General features: G+C 53.6%; 1 protein-coding gene and 1 pseudogene across 2 annotated transcripts in view; one reads left to right on the plus strand and one right to left on the minus strand.

Annotated features, from left to right (window-relative positions):
• Positions 1 to 13,831, plus strand: part of KCTD5 (potassium channel tetramerization domain containing 5) — a 34,194-nt gene extending 20,363 nt beyond the window's left edge. Inside the window, exons 3-7 of one of the 2 annotated variants that reach the window (XM_059692806.1) lie at positions 661 to 752; positions 1,980 to 2,075; positions 5,196 to 5,321; positions 8,331 to 8,389; positions 12,088 to 13,831. In XM_059692806.1, coding sequence (XP_059548789.1) covers positions 661 to 752; positions 1,980 to 2,075; positions 5,196 to 5,321; positions 8,331 to 8,375 — 359 coding nt within the window. In that variant the 3' untranslated portion in view covers positions 8,376 to 8,389; positions 12,088 to 13,831. The remainder of the gene's footprint in view (positions 1 to 660; positions 753 to 1,979; positions 2,076 to 5,195; positions 5,322 to 8,330; positions 8,390 to 12,087) is intronic. The other variant, XM_059692807.1, reaches the window with a different exon arrangement.
• A 4,298-nt stretch (positions 13,832 to 18,129) lies between these two features.
• On the minus strand, positions 18,130 to 19,666 carry LOC132232959 (glutamine synthetase-like; annotated as a pseudogene).
• Positions 19,667 to 20,790: the final 1,124 nt, after the last annotated feature.

Raw genomic sequence — 20,790 nt, forward strand, 5'->3', positions numbered from 1 at the left:
GAACCTTCTGGAATACCCATGAGGAATCCCTGAAGCAGAGCCTCTCAAAATTTGTTTTTTAGAATTCTTAGAGATTTCAAGTCCCTAAATAAGGTACGTTACAAATGGCCATCTTTGGGGGAAAGGAGTTCCTAAATTGGAAAAGGAGTCCCAGAGTGAGGAGCTATGCCCTCAACCAGCCACAGTCTAACACTTGAATAGGGAAACTGATGTGCTGAATGACTCAGAGGCCTGCACAAAGCCGCCTGGCCAGGCCTGAGCCCCTCACGGAGGGGAGGAGAGAGTTGGCCAGCCCAGAGAGACAGATGCAGGCTGAGGAGGGAAAGATGCCTGTGTTCCATCCCACGTGCCCAGCGTGGAGCTCACAGTCCACACTCGTGGACCTGTGTGTGAACCAGCTGTATCTGAGTTCTGGACCCAGCAGGTCACATGGAGGGATTCATGCAGAAGTATGTTCAGTAAACACATCATTCTCCATGTGAGCCCTCTGTGCCAAGTCCTGGGGAGCCCTACCGAGAGCCAACAATGTCTGCATGGTGACTTTTGGGTGTTAGGATGGGGGCTGAGGAGCCTTTAGTGGTCAGGCATAGGCCACAGGTCCATAGTGAAATGTTTCTTTTTTGATTTGGTGAAAATTATAGTTATTTTTCTTTATTCCAGGAGTGTTGGAGGAAGCGGAATTTTACAATATCACCTCACTAATAAAACTTGTAAAGGACAAAATTAGAGAACGAGACAGCAAAACATCACAGGTGAGACCAGTGATGAATGTGCTGGAAGCTTCCGAGGCCTGGTGCAAATGTGGAGCTCCCCCCCCCCCCTCATGAGGCCTTGAGATCTGGCTGTCTTATCTGATGACCGTCTTCCTCTGTAATTGTTCTAGTGCCTGATGGCACCGTGGCAGGCATGAAGGGCAAACTCATCTAGCCCTGTCCAGTCTCTCCTCAGGACGCCCACCCCAGTGTCTCTGCTCTCTCCCCCTCAGGCTTCCCTGTTCCTCGCCACCTCCCCCCCCCTCCTGGACTTTCCTCCCCCATCCAGCAGCCCCACTTAATGAGCTGTGTGACCTGGACCAGTACAAACTGTATGCCTCAGTCTTCCCTTGCAGAGTGGCATAGCGGAGGCAGAGGAGCCCCTTGTCACAGGGCCGATGTGCGGATTAGAGGGCTCAGGTGAGGTAGTACTCCAGTGTCACTCACTGTTTCACAAATTAAGGCAATGTGCTTTAGGCTGTGACCCTGTCACTTGAGTGTCACTAGTGTGAGTCACTGCTTTAACATCACAGAACAGCTTAGTGCTCCTACGGCCCCTTCCCCTTGGCTACACACGTGTTGTGTGTGGTGGCCGCCTCCTCCTGCTAGAGTAGCAGCTCCATGAGAGCAGACCCGCTCAGGGGCTCCCAGCACCAGAAATGCCTGGAACAGAGCTCAGAGAAGGTTGGATGGTGGCTGGCTCAAAAGATATGTCCATGTTTTGGAAGCCAGTTCAGTCCAAGCCAGTTCATGTCTGAGCTGCTGTGCATGAATGAAAGCTTTGCTGGGATCAGGGGCCAGGCTGGCCCCGCATTGCCTTCAGGCCTTCCCGTCAGTCCCTCCCCAGCTGGGCTCAGGGACTTGGTGTGGTTCCCTGTAGAACAAAGATGGACATCCTCGTGCATTCACATCTAGACACAGGCGCTCTTGGCATTTTAGGAACATGACTCATTTTACTTCGGAATGTCGCAATTGAAATATATTCGGAGGCAGACAAGGAAGAAGGAAACGGCAGCTGTTCCAGCCTGTTTGTCTTGTTTCGGTGTATGTGTTTGGGGCCACTTCAAGGCGTCATGACCAGAGCCTGAGAGGTGGAAAGATATGTCAGCCTCACCGGGCCTCCTGCTGGGCTGTCTCCAGAATCAGCAGCCGGGCAAGATTGCTGGGCTGGGGCAGGAGCAGCAGGGCATGTGGAGCCTGTCTCACCTGTGGCCCTTGTTCTTGCAGGTGCCAGTGAAGCATGTTTACCGTGTACTTCAGTGTCAGGAGGAGGAGCTCACGCAGATGGTGTCCACCATGTCCGATGGCTGGAAGTTTGAACAGGTGAAGCGCACATGCATACCCCCTCCCCTCCACCTGGATTGATGTCAGCCTGTTAATTATAATGACCCCACCTGGGTCCTCAGGGTTGTTGGCCCGAGGGACCGTAAATCATGAGGCAATGGGCACCTGTGATTCCTGGAAATGTGGTTTACTGGCCCCTCTCGAAAACAGCCTGTGCCTCTGCCCCACCCCCTCATTCATTCTGCAGTTATTCTTGCTCTAGATCATTTTTTTGGGAGGACTGGTCTCTGAGCTTCTGTCTTGTGTCTAATGCGTGTGTGGTTGACATTCTGGCCACATCCTGGCCTGGCCCAACCTCCCTGTCCCACCTCATGTCCACCAGGCCCCTCCTGTGCTGGCTGAGCAGATGGTGCCTCGGGCTCCTTTGTGCTGGAGGTGGCACCGATGGCCTTTCTGGTGGGACTGCTTTTCAAACCCTCCAGCCCCTTTCCTGCCCTTGATTGGAAAGATGCTGAGGATGCTGGCCTGGCTGTGTCCCTCCACTTTCCTCAACTCTGCTCTTGCCACAGCCTGGGACTGATGTGCTGAATGCCGGGTCCTCTCTCCTGCTCTCTGTCCCTCCCTGCACCTCTGTATGCTGCTCTCGTCCCATGCAGCTGCACTCAGGACCTGTGGCCTCAGAACACACCAGGGGTGTTCTCTGAGTGCCCAGCACCTTTCCTATCAGCTCAGTGTTGCTATTCCACTTTTTTAGGCAGAGACTCTGAGGTTTGGGCTTGTGACCCTGTTTGACCCCCAGCCCAGGGTACTGGTTGTGACCCTGTGGCCCTAGCCCTACGTAGTGACTGCCCTGATCACGAGGCCCCCTCTGGCCTCTTGGATTTTCCTCTGTTGATAGCTGCCAACTGGGGCAAGTGCTCTCCAGAGAGAGTGTGAGAAATTACATGGTCACCCCAGCATCCCTCCTAATTAAGTCTACCCCTATTCTTTGGGTCTTTTGAAATAATGGATTGCATTGTAAGTGCTTGGAGTCCCCTTAAGACGTCACTAAAGATAAGTGCAACCAGCATTTGTGTCCCTCCCTACACCCTGGGACCAGCCACCAGGGCTGCTCTGTGTGTCCTGCTCTGATGGTTTTGCAGCTTGTCCTGCCCTGCCCTTGCCCTGGGGAATCCAGGCGGGTCCTGTGATCCGCATGTGTTTCTTACGCTCTGGACTCACTCCGGAGTCTCCCACTGCCCCTCCTGTTGCCTCTTGGTGTGCTGCCTGGACAAAGGCTGTGGAGGTGGGAGCAGCAATCATCAGTTCAGGATCTGTGAACTGGGTCACCCTCAGGTAGAGCTAATTCCTCTGTGATTCCTGCTGGAGGGAGAGTGCACTTCTCTGCATGGGCATCTTCCTCCCCATGATCAGCTTAGGGACTTTGTCCTTAGCTCCTCTGAGTGAATCCTAAATCCATTGAAAAGAGCAGGGTCCTCTCTTTTCATCAAGTCTTAATTCCCTTTGCCTAGTTTGTTCCTTGAGGACATTGTTCATGCCAGTAAAAGCCCAGAACCAGAGTCATGCTTATTTAATGAGAGACACTCTACTCTCAGAAGCAGGAGCTGGACCTGCTGCAGGGGACGTGGGGCAGATCACCCAGTGGTCAGTAACGAGGTTCTGAGTGAGGTTTGGAAGAGGCTTGCATGCTTCATGGAAACATGGCCTCCAGGCAGACCCGGTGATAAGGGACTGCACACCACTGCCCATTCTGCATCCAGGGCCAGGCACCACTGTGGTCCAAAGGGGGCAGGGCCCATCTCCTGAGGGGCGATTGTGAACCTGGAACAGACTTCTAGAAACACAGGGAGAGCGTGTCCCCCCTTTTCCATGGGCCTCCTGTGCTTTCCCCTCCTCTGATCACACTGGCCTTACCTCTCTGAACGTCCCTCACTTGCACCCACCACTCTCATCTCATCCTTCCCACATCCTTGCACTGAGAGCTGCCTCACACCTCTGGCCTCTCCTATGAGTATAGGTTCATACTTAGGGAGGCCAGAGATTGAGGGGCCTTCCAGGTGTTTGTTAGCTCTATAATTATGCTATTGATGGTCTTATTACAATTGTAGTAGTTTTCCTTTGGTTAATTTTACATTTAAAAGCACCGAAGCCCTTGGTAGCCCTGGGGTAGGCTGGAGCAAGCAGGTTGGCCCTTGGCGCCTGTATGGCGGTGGTAGTGACCTGGAAGCCCACGAAGATGTAGACTCACACAGAGTGAGACACGCAAAGCCACAGCTTCCTAGCATCATCTTCGAGATTCAGGCAGCTCTATGCTCTGCGGCCCTTCTCTGCCAGCCTTTCCTCCTGCCGCCAGAGGATAAGCCTTCTCGGTTAATAGCCCCTGGGGAGGAAGGTTCCATCCTGGCTTCTCCTGGGAAGGCCTGGTGGCCACTCGAGAACAAGCAGACTGGGAGCTTGTCCTCGTGTGCATGTGTTTGTTCTCACATATGTGCTTTGGGCCTGTGTTAAGGGAGCATCTGGTGTGCTAAATGCCCCAGTTCTACTGCCTGCTCCAAGAGGACCATCTCTGAACATGACACCCCCATCTTGGAATCCTTCACACCGTGCTGCCCTCTCCCTGGGGTCAGGCAGCATCTCCTGTGGGCCCAGAAACCCTGAAATTGTTGTGTGTTTTTTAAAATACATATTTTTATTGATTTCAGAGAGGAAGGAAGAGGGAGAGGGAGAGAGAGAAACATCAATGATGAGAGAATATCATGGATTGGCTGCCTCCTGCAAGTCCCCCACTGGGCATGTGCCCTTGACCGGAATCGAACCTGGGACCCTCCAGTCCTCAGGCTGATGCTCTATCCACTGAGCCAAACCGGCTAGGCCCTGAAATTGTTGACCATCCTGCAGAGAAGGCCTGTCCTGCATGAGGTTTACGCGTGTGGTGGATGTGGGCATGTATGTGCCCAAATATGGATGTGTCAGGGCTTCATTTTTCATAATCTCATTAAAAATCTCTTGGCTGAAACCTGTCCTGTAGTCGCCCCTCGTGTCGACTGTCTTTGCCACGGGTTTTCGCACGTTGGTGCTTCCTTCCTGGTGGGCGGGCTGGTCTTGAGCCTGGTGCATATGTGGCTCTGCCCACGTCACACCTGTCTTCTCTCCTCGCAGCTGGTCAGCATTGGCTCCTCCTACAACTATGGGAGTGAAGACCAGGCCGAGTTCCTCTGTGTGGTCTCCAAGGAGCTGCACAACTCTCCGTACGGCACTACCAGTGAGCCCAGCGAGAAAGCCAAGGTGAGTAATGGTGGGCCAGCAGGCAGGCAGCAGCCCTGGGTACTCTGGCCTCCTGCCAGTGGAGGGGGCTCGTGTGGGCAGAAGGCACCCTTTGTAGGGTTGGTTTTCCCTTCAGGCTTTATAGTTCCTTGCTGTTCTCATTGCCCTCCCTGCGATGCAGGCTTCCTGGCACTCGCTCACCTGGGCTGCTTGTTCATTATCCTGTAATTCTCGCATGAGTGTCATAGGCAGAGTCCTGTAATGAAGGACATATGCGCCCCGCAGGATGTGGTGGATCAAGAGGTCTTTGGACACAGCTTCCCCACAGGGTGAGCCCCTGTGGCTTTCACAACCCACACTCTCCGCCGACTCCCTCTTCTAACAGGCAGAGTTGCTCCTGGAAGTGTGTGGCTGTGCTTTTAAGTGATGCCACCCTTTGTGGGCTGTTTTCCTGGAGATTTGGGACCAGGAGGCTTCCGGGTGGGGCCCGAGTGGCACCTGCCCTGGCCACATCCATCCTGAATTGGGAGTTGAGTTTGGTTTGTAAAAGAAGTGGATCCTGCAGGTTCTGTTATTTTAGAGTCCATAGAGTATTGTCTCGGCCTGGCCCTGGCCAGTACCTATATAAACTGGCATCACTCCCTACTGGGTACCGGCTTTTCTGTCTCTTGGGCAGGGCAGTGCAGCCAGGGCCAAAGTGGAACTGCCATGTCATTTGCTTTCAAGTTAGCCTTGTGGCAGGGAGCAGCAGCTGGCCTTCCCCAGAGGTGGAAAAAACTAGTGGCATCTCCTCTGGGTTCGTTTCTGAGGTCAGGGATTGCAAGACAGACAGAACCTAGCATTGGCTGGGCTGGCTGTACCTGGCAGGTAGACCTTTGAACCAGGTGGTAGCCAGACAGTCCTGCAGCCAACTCTGAGGGGACTCGGGAGGAGAGGTAGGGAAGGGGGTGGCGGGGTGCGGGGGCGTCTAAGCAGCCTTAGCAGAGCCCGGGAGGTGGGGGCAGGCTCTGTGGCAGCCCTGGTGAAGGCTCAGGGTGTTGTCTGCCAAAGGGCATTTTGAGTGAGTTTAGGAATAATCCAGAGCCAGAAGGATTTAAAAAAAAAGTGTTTTTATTGATTTCAGAGTGGGAGAGAGAGAGAGAGAGAGAGAGAGAGAGAGAGAGAGAGAGAGAGAGAGGAAGAAAGAGAAACATCAATGATGAGAGAGAATCATCAATCGGCTGCCTCCTGCATGCTCCCCACTGGGGATCGAGCCTGCAACCCAGGCATGTGCCCTTGACTGGAATCGAACCCAGGACCCTTCAGTCTGCAGGCTGACGCTCTATCCACTAAGCCAAACCAGCCAGGGCTAGAAACAGAAGGGTTTTAACTGATGACATTTACCCGGGGCTCCCAGGGCTTTTTCAGACTGGCTGGCCACCACCTGCTCAGAACCACCCCTGTGAACCTTTTAGGGTCTTTCTTGGAGGTGTGGGCTTGGCAACTAACAGCAGAGTCACTGACTGCTGGCCCTCCACCGGCTCCAGGCAGCATTTTTACCATCGCAAGATTGTCCATGCCAGGGTCCACCGAGTCCTCAAGTCCCCACCCTGCCCTTCTGCAGTGCTTGCGGCTAAGTGTTCAGGTGTGGGCTGTCCTGCTGCTGCTCAGGACAGGACAGCGTGGGGGATGGTGCAGTTTCCCTACACATGCAGACATGCCAGGGATGGAGGAGTCACGGTGCCAGGTCCTGGGGACGTACCTCCCACAGAATCTGCGGTGGAAGGTGAACCCACCTCCCTGCGATCCCCCAGCCTCATGAGAAGGCACATCTCTCTCCGAGCAATTGCAGGACTCATAAGTTGTTTATTTTTAGAAGCTTTTATTTCTGAACTTGACAAGTTTTCATAGCCGAGCTCAGTAGGGCAGCCACCCAACCTCATTTCCTTCAGGTGGTTTTTTCAGCTGCAGAAGAATGTGTCTGTGCTATGAGGGAGCTCCTGGCATGACCCCAAATTTCTTTGTCATTGAAAACGCGGCCCTATTTCTCTCTCTAAAAATACCTGGCTCTGAAGTGTGGTGGCCACAGTGACTTCTAAATGGGGGCAGTGGCAGGAGTTCCCGAGGATGTGGAGCGCGGTTGGGTCCTCTGGAAAGCCATGGAAAACCATTGGGCTGGACTGGGGAGGGTGCTTTGGGGACACCCACGTGCAGCCTGGTTGTAGCAGTGCTGCACGTCCTGAGGGTAGTGAATGTCACTACTGCGGTCTTACCTGTTCACCAATGAGAGCCTGCAGCCGTAATAGCCTCCCTTGTCAAGGTGGCAGTGGCTGGAAAGAGCAGGTGGGGGTGGGGCATCCCATCAGGGGGAATGGCCCACACAAGAGCTACCAAACCCACCGCCTGCTGCAAGTTAGGGGCTTCCCAACCCCTCTCTGATTCTGTGTTTTGCCAGAAGTATTCACAGAACTCACCGCTGTTATGCTCACGGTGACGATTTATTACAGGAAGTACAGAGGGAGGATTCAGATGTACCAGGATGCTCCCATAGCCTCTAAGTCCAGAGAGTTTCCTGGGCTTGGTCCCGTAGACGTGATTGATGATTAATCACCCACATACCTGATTGCAATCTCCAGCCTCCTGGCCGATTGATCCTGCCTCCCATCACATTGTCAGACTGTCCGAGTGTAACCAGGAACCGAGTGCGGAGCCCAGACCTCGGTTAGGGCAAGGTTCAGTTCTTCACTACCAAGGGGGAAGGACTCCTCGGGCACTTGGGAGTGCCAGGGCCCAGGGCCGATGGGGCAAGGGAGCTGCTTGAGCCCCGTGTTCCTCCATGGTGTGATCTGGTCGTGTACGTTCGGGGCCCAGGCCCCCAAGATGAGGCTTGGTCTGTGGTTTGCTGTTCAGAACAATGGGAGTTCCTGGCCCTGAGCATCCATGGTCCCTGAGGACTCCCTGGGCCGGCTTCCCTCTGCTGGCCCCTGCTTTGCCCTGCACTGATGGTGTCCTCTCTTCTTCTCCCTTGCCGCATGCTGTGTGCCGAGCCAGAGTGATGACGAGGAGACGGGTCACGATGGGAATGACTCAGATTAAGTGTAAATGTCCTGGTGAGCTCTGCCGCCCTTGCAATGGACCCCATACCTCAGTTTCCTTGACCCAGACCCTCCTCTGCTGTGTCTGTCTCATGCCTGTAGTTGACAGAGAACTTTCCACACTAGTTGCCAGTTGTGTAGACCTGCAGTAGAGCTGGCCTGCCTGGGAGTGGGCTGTCTGTCCCTGTAGGACGCCTGTCTGGGTGAGACAGACCTTTGCTGGGGGGCCTGAGAAGTGTGTCAGGCCTCCTCACCAGGCTGCCAGCCTCCCCACCCTGTTGCTGGGCCATGGGCTCGGGGCCGAGGAGGCGGGCTGTGATGCAGAAGGTGGACTCTGATCCTGAAGCCAAAGTCCAGAGTGCCTCTACTCCCAGGCGCCTCGGGCAGAGGATGCTGGTGGAGTATGTGTGGGTCCTCTCTGTGTGCCTCCTGAGGCCCCAGCGGCTCCTCACTTCTGTGCCACCTCCCAGCCTCTCTCATTGCCTGAGATTCATAGGCCCGGCTGGTTCTAGACCCAACTTCATTCTCTGTTGGCAGGAACCACCTGGCCTACTCCCTTGTCTTGCACACAGGAAGTCGAAGCCCTGAGAGGGCAGAAGGTGGGTAGAAGGTGGGTGAGCCAGGCATCACCTGGGGTCCCCTTCTCCCACCAGGGACCCCCTTGTAGTCTGAGCCCTGCAGGTTGGGACCCTCAGCCTTTGTCCTGAGAGGAGCTCAGAAAGGCAGGAGGTACTGAGAGGCCAACCCTCTGGCCATGAGAAGTTTAGACTGGGGGCTTTTTTTACACTTTCAGTGGTTGTTGGTGTGTTTTTTGTTTGTTTTTGTTTTTTGTGGGGGGTGATTATATAACTACATGACATCCTCCATTTTGCCCTCTGACCCATAAATCCTAAAATATTTACTTATATGATTATATGACTCTTTAAGAAAATGTTTGCTTAGCAGAGGTCTAGACCCGTGGCCAGTAAACTGCGGCTCTTTGGCCCCTTGAGTGTGGCTCTTCCTAAGCCTTAGGAGTACCCTAATTAAGTTAATAACAATGTACCTACCTATATAGTTTAAGTTTAAAAAATTTTGGCTCTCAAAAGAAATTTCATTCGTTGTACTGTTGATACTTGGCTCTGTTGACCAATGAGTTTGCCGACCACTGGGCTAGACCAGCTGCCAGAGCCCAGGACTTGCAGCATGAGCTCCATCTATCTTCTAACAGCCACATTAGGAAGAATGGGAAATTGATGCTAGTGCCCCTTGTTTTGTTAGTTTTGTTTTTGTTAATCCTTACCTGGGGATATTTGGATATTTTTCCATTGATTTTTCCATTGATTTTTAGAGAGTGGAAGGCATGGGGAGAGAGAGAGAGAGAGAAATATTGATGTGAGAAAGACACACCCATTGGTTGCCTCCTGGACGTGCGCTGACCAAGGCCAGGGATCGAGCCTGCAGCTGAGGTACATGCCCTTGACTGGAATTGAACCTGGGACCCTTCAGTCCATAGGCCAATGCTCTATCTACTGAGTTAAACTGGCTAGGGCTATGCTAATACTCTTAATTCAGTGCAAAGTATTTTAATTTGAACCTAAAAAATCGTTGGGATACTTTATGCTTCTTACTTCAAAGTCTCTGAAATCAGGTGTATAGTGTGCCTTTGTGGCCCTTCTCAGTTTGGGGCCACATCTTAGTTGGCTCAGCAGCAGATGGACAACAGGTCCTAGACTTTGGCCTGATGGTGACCACTGGTGGGAACTGTGATAGGAACTTGGCGAGGCTTTAGGGGAGCTTGCGTGAGCTTGGAGGAGCTGTACCTACTGGTTAGCTGCCAGGAACTGGCACTGGGCCTACATCGGGGAGGGACAAGGGGACTTCTTTCAGCTCCCCTTCTCAGTGATTGATTTTGCATCTGCTGGCTGGAGCTGCTGTGGTGGCCCTCATTAAGGTCTGGGCTGTGGGAGAGGTGGGTGTGGGCTGATCACAGAGCAGCCCTGGAGCTGCCCTAGCCTCCGGATCTGCCTAGGCCTGCCTGTGGGGGTGCTGCTCATGGTGCATGGCCTGCCCTGGTCCCTGAGGGCGGTGGCCCAGGTAAGAGCTGTGTCCAGGGCAGACAGGTCCTCGGAGGAGGGGTCTTCTATCCTCGTTAGGAGATAGTTGTTGGGGCTCCTGCTCTGGCAGGGCAGCCCTTCCTGTATTGTCACGTTGCTCTCAGGCCACGTTCCGGTTATGTGGGCCTCATTATGTGTGTGGGCCTCACCACTTAGTCCTGCAGATTCAGTCACTCCCTCTCCTCTGCTGGGCTCCCACAAAGTGAGGGCAGCTCTGTACTTCCTGGGCCCTGCCAGCCCTAGCTTATCCTGCAAACAGCAAAGATAAAGAGTCACAGCCTGGGGCTGTGACTGGCACCTGGGGGCAGGAGGGACTTTCAGGGGCTGATCTGGGCCTTTGCTCCTCCAGTACAGTGGAAGGTATGCCTTGCATGGGCTGTCTGAGCAGCCCCAGAGCTCTCAGACTCAAGGGGCCCAGACCTGTGGACAGCAGGGGTAGAGGGGTATCGAGACAGCTGGAGCAATTCCCAAGAATTTGTGCCTTTTCTTGAGTCATTCGGATGAGCCTAGATGACTGAGGGACTGTGCCTACTAGGGGTGGTGCCCTGGCTGTTGAGTTGGGGGCCAGCAGGACACTCAGTGTGAGCCTGAGGATTTTGCCTCTTCCCTACAGGGTCTTGCTGGGGGGCAGTGAACCTCACTCTGGCCAGAGCATCCATGTGGATCTGGGCCTGGCACAAGCAGAACTGGCTCCCTTCCAGGGCATATCCCTGTGTTGTGCTTGGGCCCCAGGGCTCAGAAGCACACACTGTCCTCGAAGCCATATATCTCAGCTCTGAAATTCAAGTGCAGAATGCCCCTGGGCGGCTCGCTGTTACACTGCTGATGCGATCCTCGGGAGGGTCATCTTACAGCATTGGCCTTGGCTAGGATGGGCTGGGCTGGGGCTTGTGGCCTATCTGTCCTGGTTACCGATGCTTAGCAGCCACACTTGATGTATGGAAACAGCAATATTTGCCAGCCCTGAAGCCCCCACCGAGGGACACAGGGTGGTTCCAGCTCCTCCATCGGTGTGGGGTTCAACTCCATGGGCATTTGCCAGTGCACAGGCTGTCCCCAGGTGGCTCCAGGCCTTGAGGAACTCCCCAGTCCGATTTGGAAGTGGATGGGATGCACAATAGATCCCAGTGGTGAGGGAAGGGCTGGGTGGGGTGGTCGGCTGCTCTGGCCCTGAAATGCCAAGGAAGAGTGGGAGGGAGAGAGGCGGCTGTTGGCAGTCCTTGGGGCCTGATAAGGAGCTGTCCCCCCTCCAGCCATGCCTGTGTTCCTCAGACCTCCTGGAGGAAGCCCAGGGAGGCACCTGGTGGAGGCGGGAGCATGCCTTTCTGATGCCAGGTTGGGATGGAGGGTTGAGAGAGTTGGAGGGGCCAGCCCCTCGTGTAGGCCAGGAGGCACGCAAGCCAGGCCCCTACATCGAGGGTCAGCTGGGCTGAGCCCCAGCCTGTTCTCAGACCTTAGCTGTGGTACTGGCTTCCTCAGGCCCCTGAGCCGAGCCGTCTGTAGGCTGATTGGGGTCTGTGGGCTCCATTTCCTGAAGCAGGGCACTTGGTTCCCTGCGTAGTTCCCACCTCCCTGTGCAAAACCCAAGTCCTCATTCTCTGCATTTGGCATTTTCAGATTTTGCAAGAACGAGGTTCAAGGATGTGAGGAGCTCAATGTTGACAGCTGATGAAACGTTTTACTTTTCCCAAGATGAAATGAACCGCCATGTCGAGGAAGCTTGGCCGTGAGAAGAAACCTGCTTTTGACAATTTTCTATAGAGATCTGGGTGTGAATCCTTTTTTGCCTCTGAGGTGGGTGGTGAGAGACGTGACCAGCTGTCCAAGGCCGGGCATCCCCCACTAGGAGGAGGTGTGCTGGCCAGGCGGGCGTTGCTATGGGAGCCTTCGCTCGGTTTTTCCAAGTGCCACCCAGGCCCGAGGAAGGATGCTCCTGACCGACCCCTTTAATCACCGAAGATCATTTAGAGGACAGCGTTCTTGGTGCTACATAAACAGTCTGTAATGGAGCCTGGGCCTTGCTGGTAGGAAGTGGTCACAGTGCTGTGGCCCCAGGCTCTGGGTGTCCGCTGGTCACCCCACCGCACCAGGCCCTGGTTCTCGGGTCAGAGTCATGCCCAGGTGTGACTGGTTCTCGCAGCCTTGGGCAGCTTTTGACAGAGGTGGCCTCTGTATGTTCACTACTTCCTGGACCCCACCCCACGGCTGGGCCTCCTTCAGAGCCATGTTCCCCTGGCCTGACCTGGCCTGGAGCAGTCAAGTCTTCTTCACTTGTATTTTCCAGGCAAGAGACCTTTGCATCTCTTATTTCCAGTGTGGATAGACTTCCCAATGTTTTTACTTTTTAGAAATACCTAAAAGTGTTGCTGCATTTTGGATTGATCTGTTAAGTCCTTTAAAGGGAGGTAGAAATTTTGTTCCTCCCACCCATGGGCTCTTGGAGGAGCTGGCGCTCGTCAGTGCCTTTGTCTCGCCTGGGATGGAGGTCAGGCGGGAGGCCTGTCCACCTGGCTTCCGGAGCTGAAATTCCGGGTCATGTTGAAAATTGGATGTTTACAGCGCATCACACATATTTCTCTTTCTTGCCGGCTCTTTCATTTTCTTTGTATAACTATGCAGTTCTCTCTGATATTTCTGGGATGTTTGAGACTCCACACATGGGCTCTGCCCACCTTACATGACATTGGAACTGCTAGGATTCCTTTAAAACCTGCTGTCCACATGCTTTGAGAACAGACCTTTCTGAGATGGTCGTGGAAACTCTTAGAGTCTGGGGGACCTGGCTCGGACAAGCAGCTCTCTGCTTCCTGACCTACGGCTTCCCCCGGGAGCTGTGCACACTGACACCGGGGCTGCTGACATGTCGGGCAGAGTCTGGCACGTCTAGTTTCAATGCTTCCGGAGGCATCTCACCTGTGCCCTCTTCTTCTTTGCCAATAAATAACCTGATTAACCAAGTTCTCCAGCACCTAGGACTTACCTACTCCTTTTTGTAAGGTCTGTTGTATGTTGTTAAATGTTTGGCTTCAGCCATTTATAGCAGCCTTTCTATAGGGCACATTTAGCCCCTGGCGACCCGTTTTCCTCATGGAGTCTTGGGAGGAGGGCGGCCTTTGGGGGCTTCAGGGTATACCTGTGGGGCACTGCTGGCCGCTTATTGTTGTTTAGTTTGTGACCTTGACATTATAGATAGGCTTTTTTTTTTTTAATTTAAAGATAGTAAGACCTAATTCACTAAAATTTATTCTAAGGGGATATTTATACTTTTATACTTTTTTAGGTATCCGTATTTTATCAGCTGACAGTTTAATGCCTAAGTTTCCCCTGAAAATAGCAAATAAAATTGTGTATTTATGAATGAGCAGAGCAACTGTTAATATCTTAAAATGCATGGAAAAGCTCTTGGCGACACTGGGCATGGTTAGTGGCCAGGGTGGAGCTGGGCCGTCCACCTGTCTATTACTGACCAGCCTGGGGATTGGCTAGGGGATGACTGCAGCACATGCCGGGGGACAAGATCATCTTTGAGTGACTTATTTTAAAGCACCGATGCCTCATCAAGTTTAGTGTGCCCACCTGTCTTGTCTCTTACTTTGGCCAGAAACACCAGCTTCAAATTCCTTCACGTCCTTGGGCGCTGCGAGCCTCCCACCCCCAATGCCACCCTCCCCGCAGTCGCTCTGGCTCCCACTGGTGGCCGCTGTGGGATAGCTCCTGAGGTGCTCTCCACGCTTTAGGGAAATTCCTGTTCCTGTGTCCCCTGGAGTGCTCTGGCTCGCTGAGGCTGGCTAGGATGTCCTCGATCATCAGGTTTGGGAGTCTCCGGCAATCCACACTTCCAGCCTCTCGGGAGTGTCTGTTTTGTTTCCAGGTGTGGGGCCCCTGGCCAGGCTGGGTGGGGACCTGTTCTGTCTGCCCAGGCTGGGGGTAGGAACTGCCTGCCCGGGGGCTGGGCTCGTCCGTACCTCTGTGTACAGCCCGGGCACATGGCAAAGGACTCCAAGTTCTGCCCTGAGGAGTTTGCTTTCTGAACAGACTAAACTTGGCCGCACCCAGATCCCTGATGTCAACAGCAAACCTGCACATGCCTCTAGTTCCCTCTGCCAGGTGGGGACTTGGGAGAGGTTCCAGAGTATATCAGGCGTCCCTGTCAAAGTCCTTAGATTGTCTTCTGTTTAGCCAAGGACTGGAAAGGAAACAGCCAGATAATCTGGGTCCGGAGGTTGATGAGGGAGCCCCGCCCCTCGGTCCTCATCCTCCAGGCACAGCCTGCCTGCCATGGGGTGTGTGAGGAGGGGCAAGTGACGGCTTCCGGGGCAGCCTCGGGGCCACCAGCCCTGTAGCTCCAGGAAGCCAGAGGACAGACAGGAGGGGAAGGCGGGTGCTTGGTGTGTGCAGGCTCCCTTCGAGGAGCCCCAACTGCTGGGCCTCCTGCAGAGCCCATGTCTGGAACCTTCCAGGGCTCTGCACAGGGCAGGCACCAACCCTTGACCCCTTTCTTTGCCCCTCCTCTCCCCTGTGTTTACTTGTGTCCATCCAACAGGTGCTTCTGGCATCTTTTGTCTTGCCCTGAGCTGGTGGCAGTGGCTGGCGGGTGCCCTGTTACCCACCGGCCACTGAGCCCTATCGGGGCAGTGAAGAATTCAGCCTGTAGGGCAGCTGTTAGTCCCACGGAGCCTGTGGCAGGCCTGTGGGTGCTGAGGCCCAGGTGCGCCTTCAGCGGAAGCAGCTCCACTTCGCACCTTTGGAGCGAGCTGTGCTTCCCTGAGACAGACTGAAACTCTGACACATGCACAACCCCCGGGTGGAAGAGGTGAGTCTCTGGCTTTAGGGGCTTTGATTTGCACCCCCTCTTGTTGTCCCCTGCTCCATGCCTCCTGAGCACCTGAGCTCTTGGTGGTGCACAGACCTAGGGCTCTGCTCGAGGCACAGTCAGGCATCCTGCTATATCAGAGCCATGGCTGACCTCTGGTCCTTGAGGCTAGAAGGTTCTCCAAAGTGTTCTTCCTGCTACTGACCTGGACCTGGGCCTGCCACACCCCGCCTGGCAGATGGCTCCTGGGGTACTGCTTGGAGACAGTGGAAAGTTGTGTCAGAGCCACACCCCTGCCAAGGGTGGGAAAGGGGACTGGTGACAGATGAGGGCATGTCTCTCCTTAACCTCCGTTCACAGCACTAAGTGAAATGAAATACATTTCACTAAGGCATGAAATACATCTGCTTTCCCTTTTAATCTCCTGGTCTCTCCAAGAGTATTTGCCCTTCCTCTCCACAGCCCTCTGGTCGAGCATCTGCTCTGGGTCTGGGCGAGAACAGTGTTAGGGGAGACCAGGGATGGGGGAGCTGTGCCCTCGGTCATGTGCTGGCCACCACCTTGGCTGCATCCGGGGCCCCATCTGGGACTCCAGACTCACCCTCCCAGCCCAACTGGGCGTGGTGTCACTGGAGGCTAGGCTGCCCTGCCATCTGTGCCCCTCCTCACTGGCCCCACAGAACCTGACCAGACCCCTGCCCTGTAGTAGATCAGGAGAGGGTGTTAATGGGGGAATCCAGGCCACAAAGAAAGCTGGGACAGCAGGCTGGAGGAGGCAGAGAAAGGGTGGCAAGTCCTCTGAGAAGAGCCTGCTCTTCACCCATCTCCAGGCAGGAAGGCTTCATTCTGGCCTCCCACAGAGGCTACAGAGGGGCTTTCCCCCAGAGACCACCTAACCTCTAATCACAGGCCTGAAGCGTCCCTTTTTAAAAAAATATATGTTTTTATTGATTTCAGAGATGATGGGAGAGGGTGGGAGAGAGAGAAACGTCAATGATGAGAGAGATTCATTGATCGGCTGCCTCCTGCACACCCCTGCTGGGGATTGAGTCCGAAACCCGGGCATGTGCCCTGATGGGAATTGAACCGTGACCTCCTGTTTCATAGGTCAGTGCTCAACCACTGAGCCACACCAGTTAGGCATGAAGCTTTATTTCTTTTTGAAGGTGGGGTTTGTTTTTTTTTATTATAAAAGAAAAAATAACTCCTCAGAATCTTAATAAGTGGAAAGGAATATTTCACACTCAGAACAGACACCAGGATACAAAATTACAAGTGTTTAGCCCCAGTCCTGTCCCCCTCCCCTCTAAGAGCAGACAGGAAGGAGACTGGAAGCAAACAAGCAATTCTGTAAAACAGAGACTTCAAATCCCTGCAAATATGATTAAAATCTAAATTGGTTTTGCTTAAAAATTTTTTTTTTATACATCAAAGGCCTGTTTTAGTGACATGCTAGTTCCCCAGAAAATAACCCAATACCCCCTTGTCAGTAACATACATGCTCAAGTAGACCAGCCAACTCATATTTCTAAACCCCTGTGCATATATGTGTCTTTATAAACCAAAGCCAGGGGGCTTGGGTGACTGCTGCTGTTTGCTCCTGTTAGCCAACTATGTCCAGAAGGGCAGGCAGGGCACAGAAACCCTTAAATGGTAGTGAGGGTTTAAGAGCCCCTAACAGCCAACTTTTCAAGCACCGTCACCCTCACCCCCCCCCCCCCCCTCAAATTTGGCTCCCAGTGACCAGAACGGTTTGTCTCCTTTAGAAAAAGCACACATATCCACACACCCATATATATAATTTTTTTCTCATTTAAATACAAAAACACTACTCTGATTTGTGTTATAAACGGAGGACCAAGCAATGAGAACTTTTTCTTCGAAGGTAGGGCTACCCATTCTGTCCCTTTATGCTGAGCTTACCTTCCAGTGAGGGTACTCAGCCCCAGGCCAGGGAAGCAGGTCACTGCGAAGGGGTCACAGTTGGCAGGTAAGAGGGCATCTTCCTGCCTGCTGCCCCCCACCTTTCCTAGTTCTCACTTTAATTAGAAAGCTGGTTATGCTCTAGCCCAGCCGTGGGCAAACTACGGCCCGCGGGCCGGATCCGGCCCGTTTGAAATGAATAAAACTAAAAAAAAAAAAAAAGACCGTACCCTTTTATGTAATGATGTTTACTTTGAATTTATATTAGTTCACACAAACACTCCATCCATGCTTTTGTTCCGGCCCTCCGGTCCAGTTTAAGAACCCATTGTGGCCCTCGAGTCAAGAAGTTTGCCCACCCCTGCTCTAGCCGGTTTGGGTCAGTGGCTAGAACATTGGCCTGTGGACTGAAGGATCCCAGGTTCGATTCTGGTCAAGGGCACATGCCCAGGTTGCAGGCTCCATCCCCAGTAGGGGGCGTGCAGGAGGCAGCTGATCAATGATTCTCTCTCATTGATGTTTCTATCTCTCTCTTCCTCTTTGAAGTCAATTTAAAAAAAGAAGAAAGCTGGTTATAGCCTTTCAAGAAATGGAACTTCCCCACAAAAGGGAGTATCTAACCTAACCACAGAGCAAGCCTAGCACTCCTACCCCCTTCAGCTCCTCAAAGAAGAAGAAGACCCTCCCTTCCCTTCATAAATACTATGCTCACTGGCCAGATAGCTAGACCTGTAGGACAAACACCTGATTAAGTGAAGCAGTGGTTATGTTTCCCCGCCCCCCTCCCCACTAACACACTAGAAAGCTTCAGTGATGGGGTGGGGGGGGAGAGGGGAGTGAGTGTGTGTGAGTGTGTGTGTGTGAAGAGACTAGTAACTTGACCCCTCTAACCTGGCCAAAGAAAGCAAGAGATATCAACTGGGCACGAGGAATAAAAAAAGATTTTTATATTTTGCCCTGTGAGTTACATTTGTTATGACAATTGAGGGGCAAGAGTGGGAGCGGGATGAAGAAGTAATTGGAAGGGGTTGGATGGCTGCAAGTCTAGTCCACTTCGTTTTTGTACTGGACGGGCTCATCGCCAGTTTCGCTGAGAAGACACGTGCGGATGAGGGCTTCTGTCACTGCGAAGGGGTCACAGTTGGCAGAGGGGCGCCGGTCTTCAAAGGACCCCTTCTCCTGGCCCACAGCCCGGGGATGCGGTGCTGGCTCTTCACGCAGGCGGAGAAGTCGTTAATGGTGGAGGTTTCATTGGATCCAGTTAGCCGCCGGGCATTGTCCCGGCCCCCCTTGGGCTCGTAGGCTCGGATGTGGTACAGGTGCTGCCTGCTCAGCCACTCGATGGACTCCTCTGTACTTCAGACCGTTCTCCTCTCGCATGGCCTTGGTGCTGAAGTCGGTGTGGCCGTCTGCACCATCCCAGTTCCCAGGAATGGGCTTGCTATCACTCCAAAGTCTTCACACGCTCGGTGCAAGATGAAACGGGCCACCCAGAGAAGATCTCCCACGTCGATTCCTTCACGGGGTCCTATCTGGAATTCCCACTGGGCGGGCACGACCTCGGCATTTGTTCCTGAGATCTTGATGCCAACGTACAAGCAGGCCTGGCAGTGAGTCTCCACGGTATCCCTGCCATAGGCTCCGTCTGCTCCCACGCCGCAGTGGTGCGCATGAGAGTATATTCCTGCTCCATTCCAAACCCGGGATGCTGATTGCTCATCATGTCCATTATCCGTTTGCAGGTATATCTTAAATTAAATTAGTCTCTGCAGGTTTGCGGTTGTACTTTAAGACTTCACAGAACACCAGCTTGTTGGGGTCCTTGCGGAAAGGGTCCTGAAATATGGCAGCAGGAACGAGATACATGTCACTGTTGGAGCCTTCAGACTGCATAGTACTAGAGCCACCAAAATTCCACTCGGGCAACTCTTCTATACTCTTGGGCTCACTGTCCAGGGTCCAGGTCTTGCATCGCAGTCCTTCTCCAGTACCATCAATCCAGATGTACACAGCTTGGACTTTATCACCCTGAGGCAGGGACATGTACATCTGCTTGATGCCTTTGTTCAGTGGGAACTCGCCGAGGCGGACATGGTGGAAGTTGCTCTGGGGGGTGAGCAGGCAGCAGGAGGGCAGGGCGGGCAGGCCGTGAGAGCGAGGTGCAGAGGAGAGAGGAAGCTGGGAGTGCTGCTCAGACACTCGGCTCTTCTCCCATCCTCAGCTCTCGGCATGAAGCTTTTTAATACCTCCAGAACAGGGGCTAGGGGGGTCAGCCAGGCCTTTCTCCAAGGCTGCGGGACCCAGGCCAGACCCTGGTCCCAGCCAGGATGACCCAGAACTTGTCCCTACGGCTGCCCTCAGGAATACCCATAGCCTGGGCCTTGGTGTACCTGCTGGCCCCTGAGGGACTGAGAACCCATCTCTGGTCTAGAGAAGGAGTGTAGCGGACAGTCCAGTCCCCAGAGGGTCACCAAGCAGCCAGCAGGGGAGTGGGGCCACCATGGGCCTCTGCCAGTTGCACCTTTTGGTCCTTCCTGCCTGCAGGCAGGGGTGTGCCCGGCAAAGTGGAACACAGAGAGGAATTAAGTATTTGTTCCCACTCTGTCCCCAGGCACAATTCACAGCAGGTGCTTGCTAAGTTCTTATTCATGCATTCCATAAACATCCAGGCCTGCTTTCTTCATGTCACCAGGTGGGAAGCTCCGCCTGTGTATACACAGGTGTGTGCATGGGCTTGCATATGTTTAGGTGTTTCTGTGTGCATGGGTGTGTGCATGTTATGTACTAGTGAGCAGGTGTGCATGAATGTGAACATCTGTGAGTGAAGGCATGGGTGTGCACACATGTCTGCATGAATGTGTATATGTGTGCTAGGGAGTGTGTGCATGGGTATGTGGTTATATGTGCGTGCAAGGCCCTCCTAGGAGTCTCATCCAGTTCATTATTGCTAAGCATGGCAGGTAAGCCCAGGTACCTTTTTTAAAAAAAATTTTTTTTTTATTGATTTTTAGAGAGAGAAAGGGAGAGGGATAGAGAGAGAGAAACATTGATGAAAGAGAAACATCTTTGATCAGGGCTGCCTCCTGCAAGTCCCCCACTGGGGATCGAGCCCACAACCCAGGCATGTGCCCTCGGCCGGAATCGAACCTGGGACCCTTCAGTCCGCAGGCTGACGCTCTATCCACTGAGCCAAGCTGGCCAGGGCAGCCCAGGTACCTTTTGAGGGTCAGTCTACATGTGGGGGAGAGCTGACCGTGGCCACAGAAGAGGCCTGCTGTGGGCCTGTTTGAACCAGCCTGCGAACCTAACGGTGCCCCATGGGAAACATGTCATCATGGCCGGGCCTGAGCTCCAGAGACCGATTTGTGCTGGATTCCTGGTACTGACGAGCTGCAGCAGGGTGCACTGAGAAGGAGGGGCAGGTCTGGCCGCCCGACCTGGCCTGCTGAAATGCAGTTCTGGGATGACCCGATGGATCCAGTCATAAGGGAGGTAACCTGGATGTAGGCGCCTGGGTGGTTCTGGTGGGCACAACCCTCACCCCAGCCTATAGCCACAACTGGTCCACCAGGCACATCGGAGGG

This window comes from Myotis daubentonii, chromosome 4 (assembly GCF_963259705.1).
Source record: "Myotis daubentonii chromosome 4, mMyoDau2.1, whole genome shotgun sequence".
Classification (NCBI taxonomy): Eukaryota; Metazoa; Chordata; class Mammalia; order Chiroptera; family Vespertilionidae; genus Myotis; species Myotis daubentonii.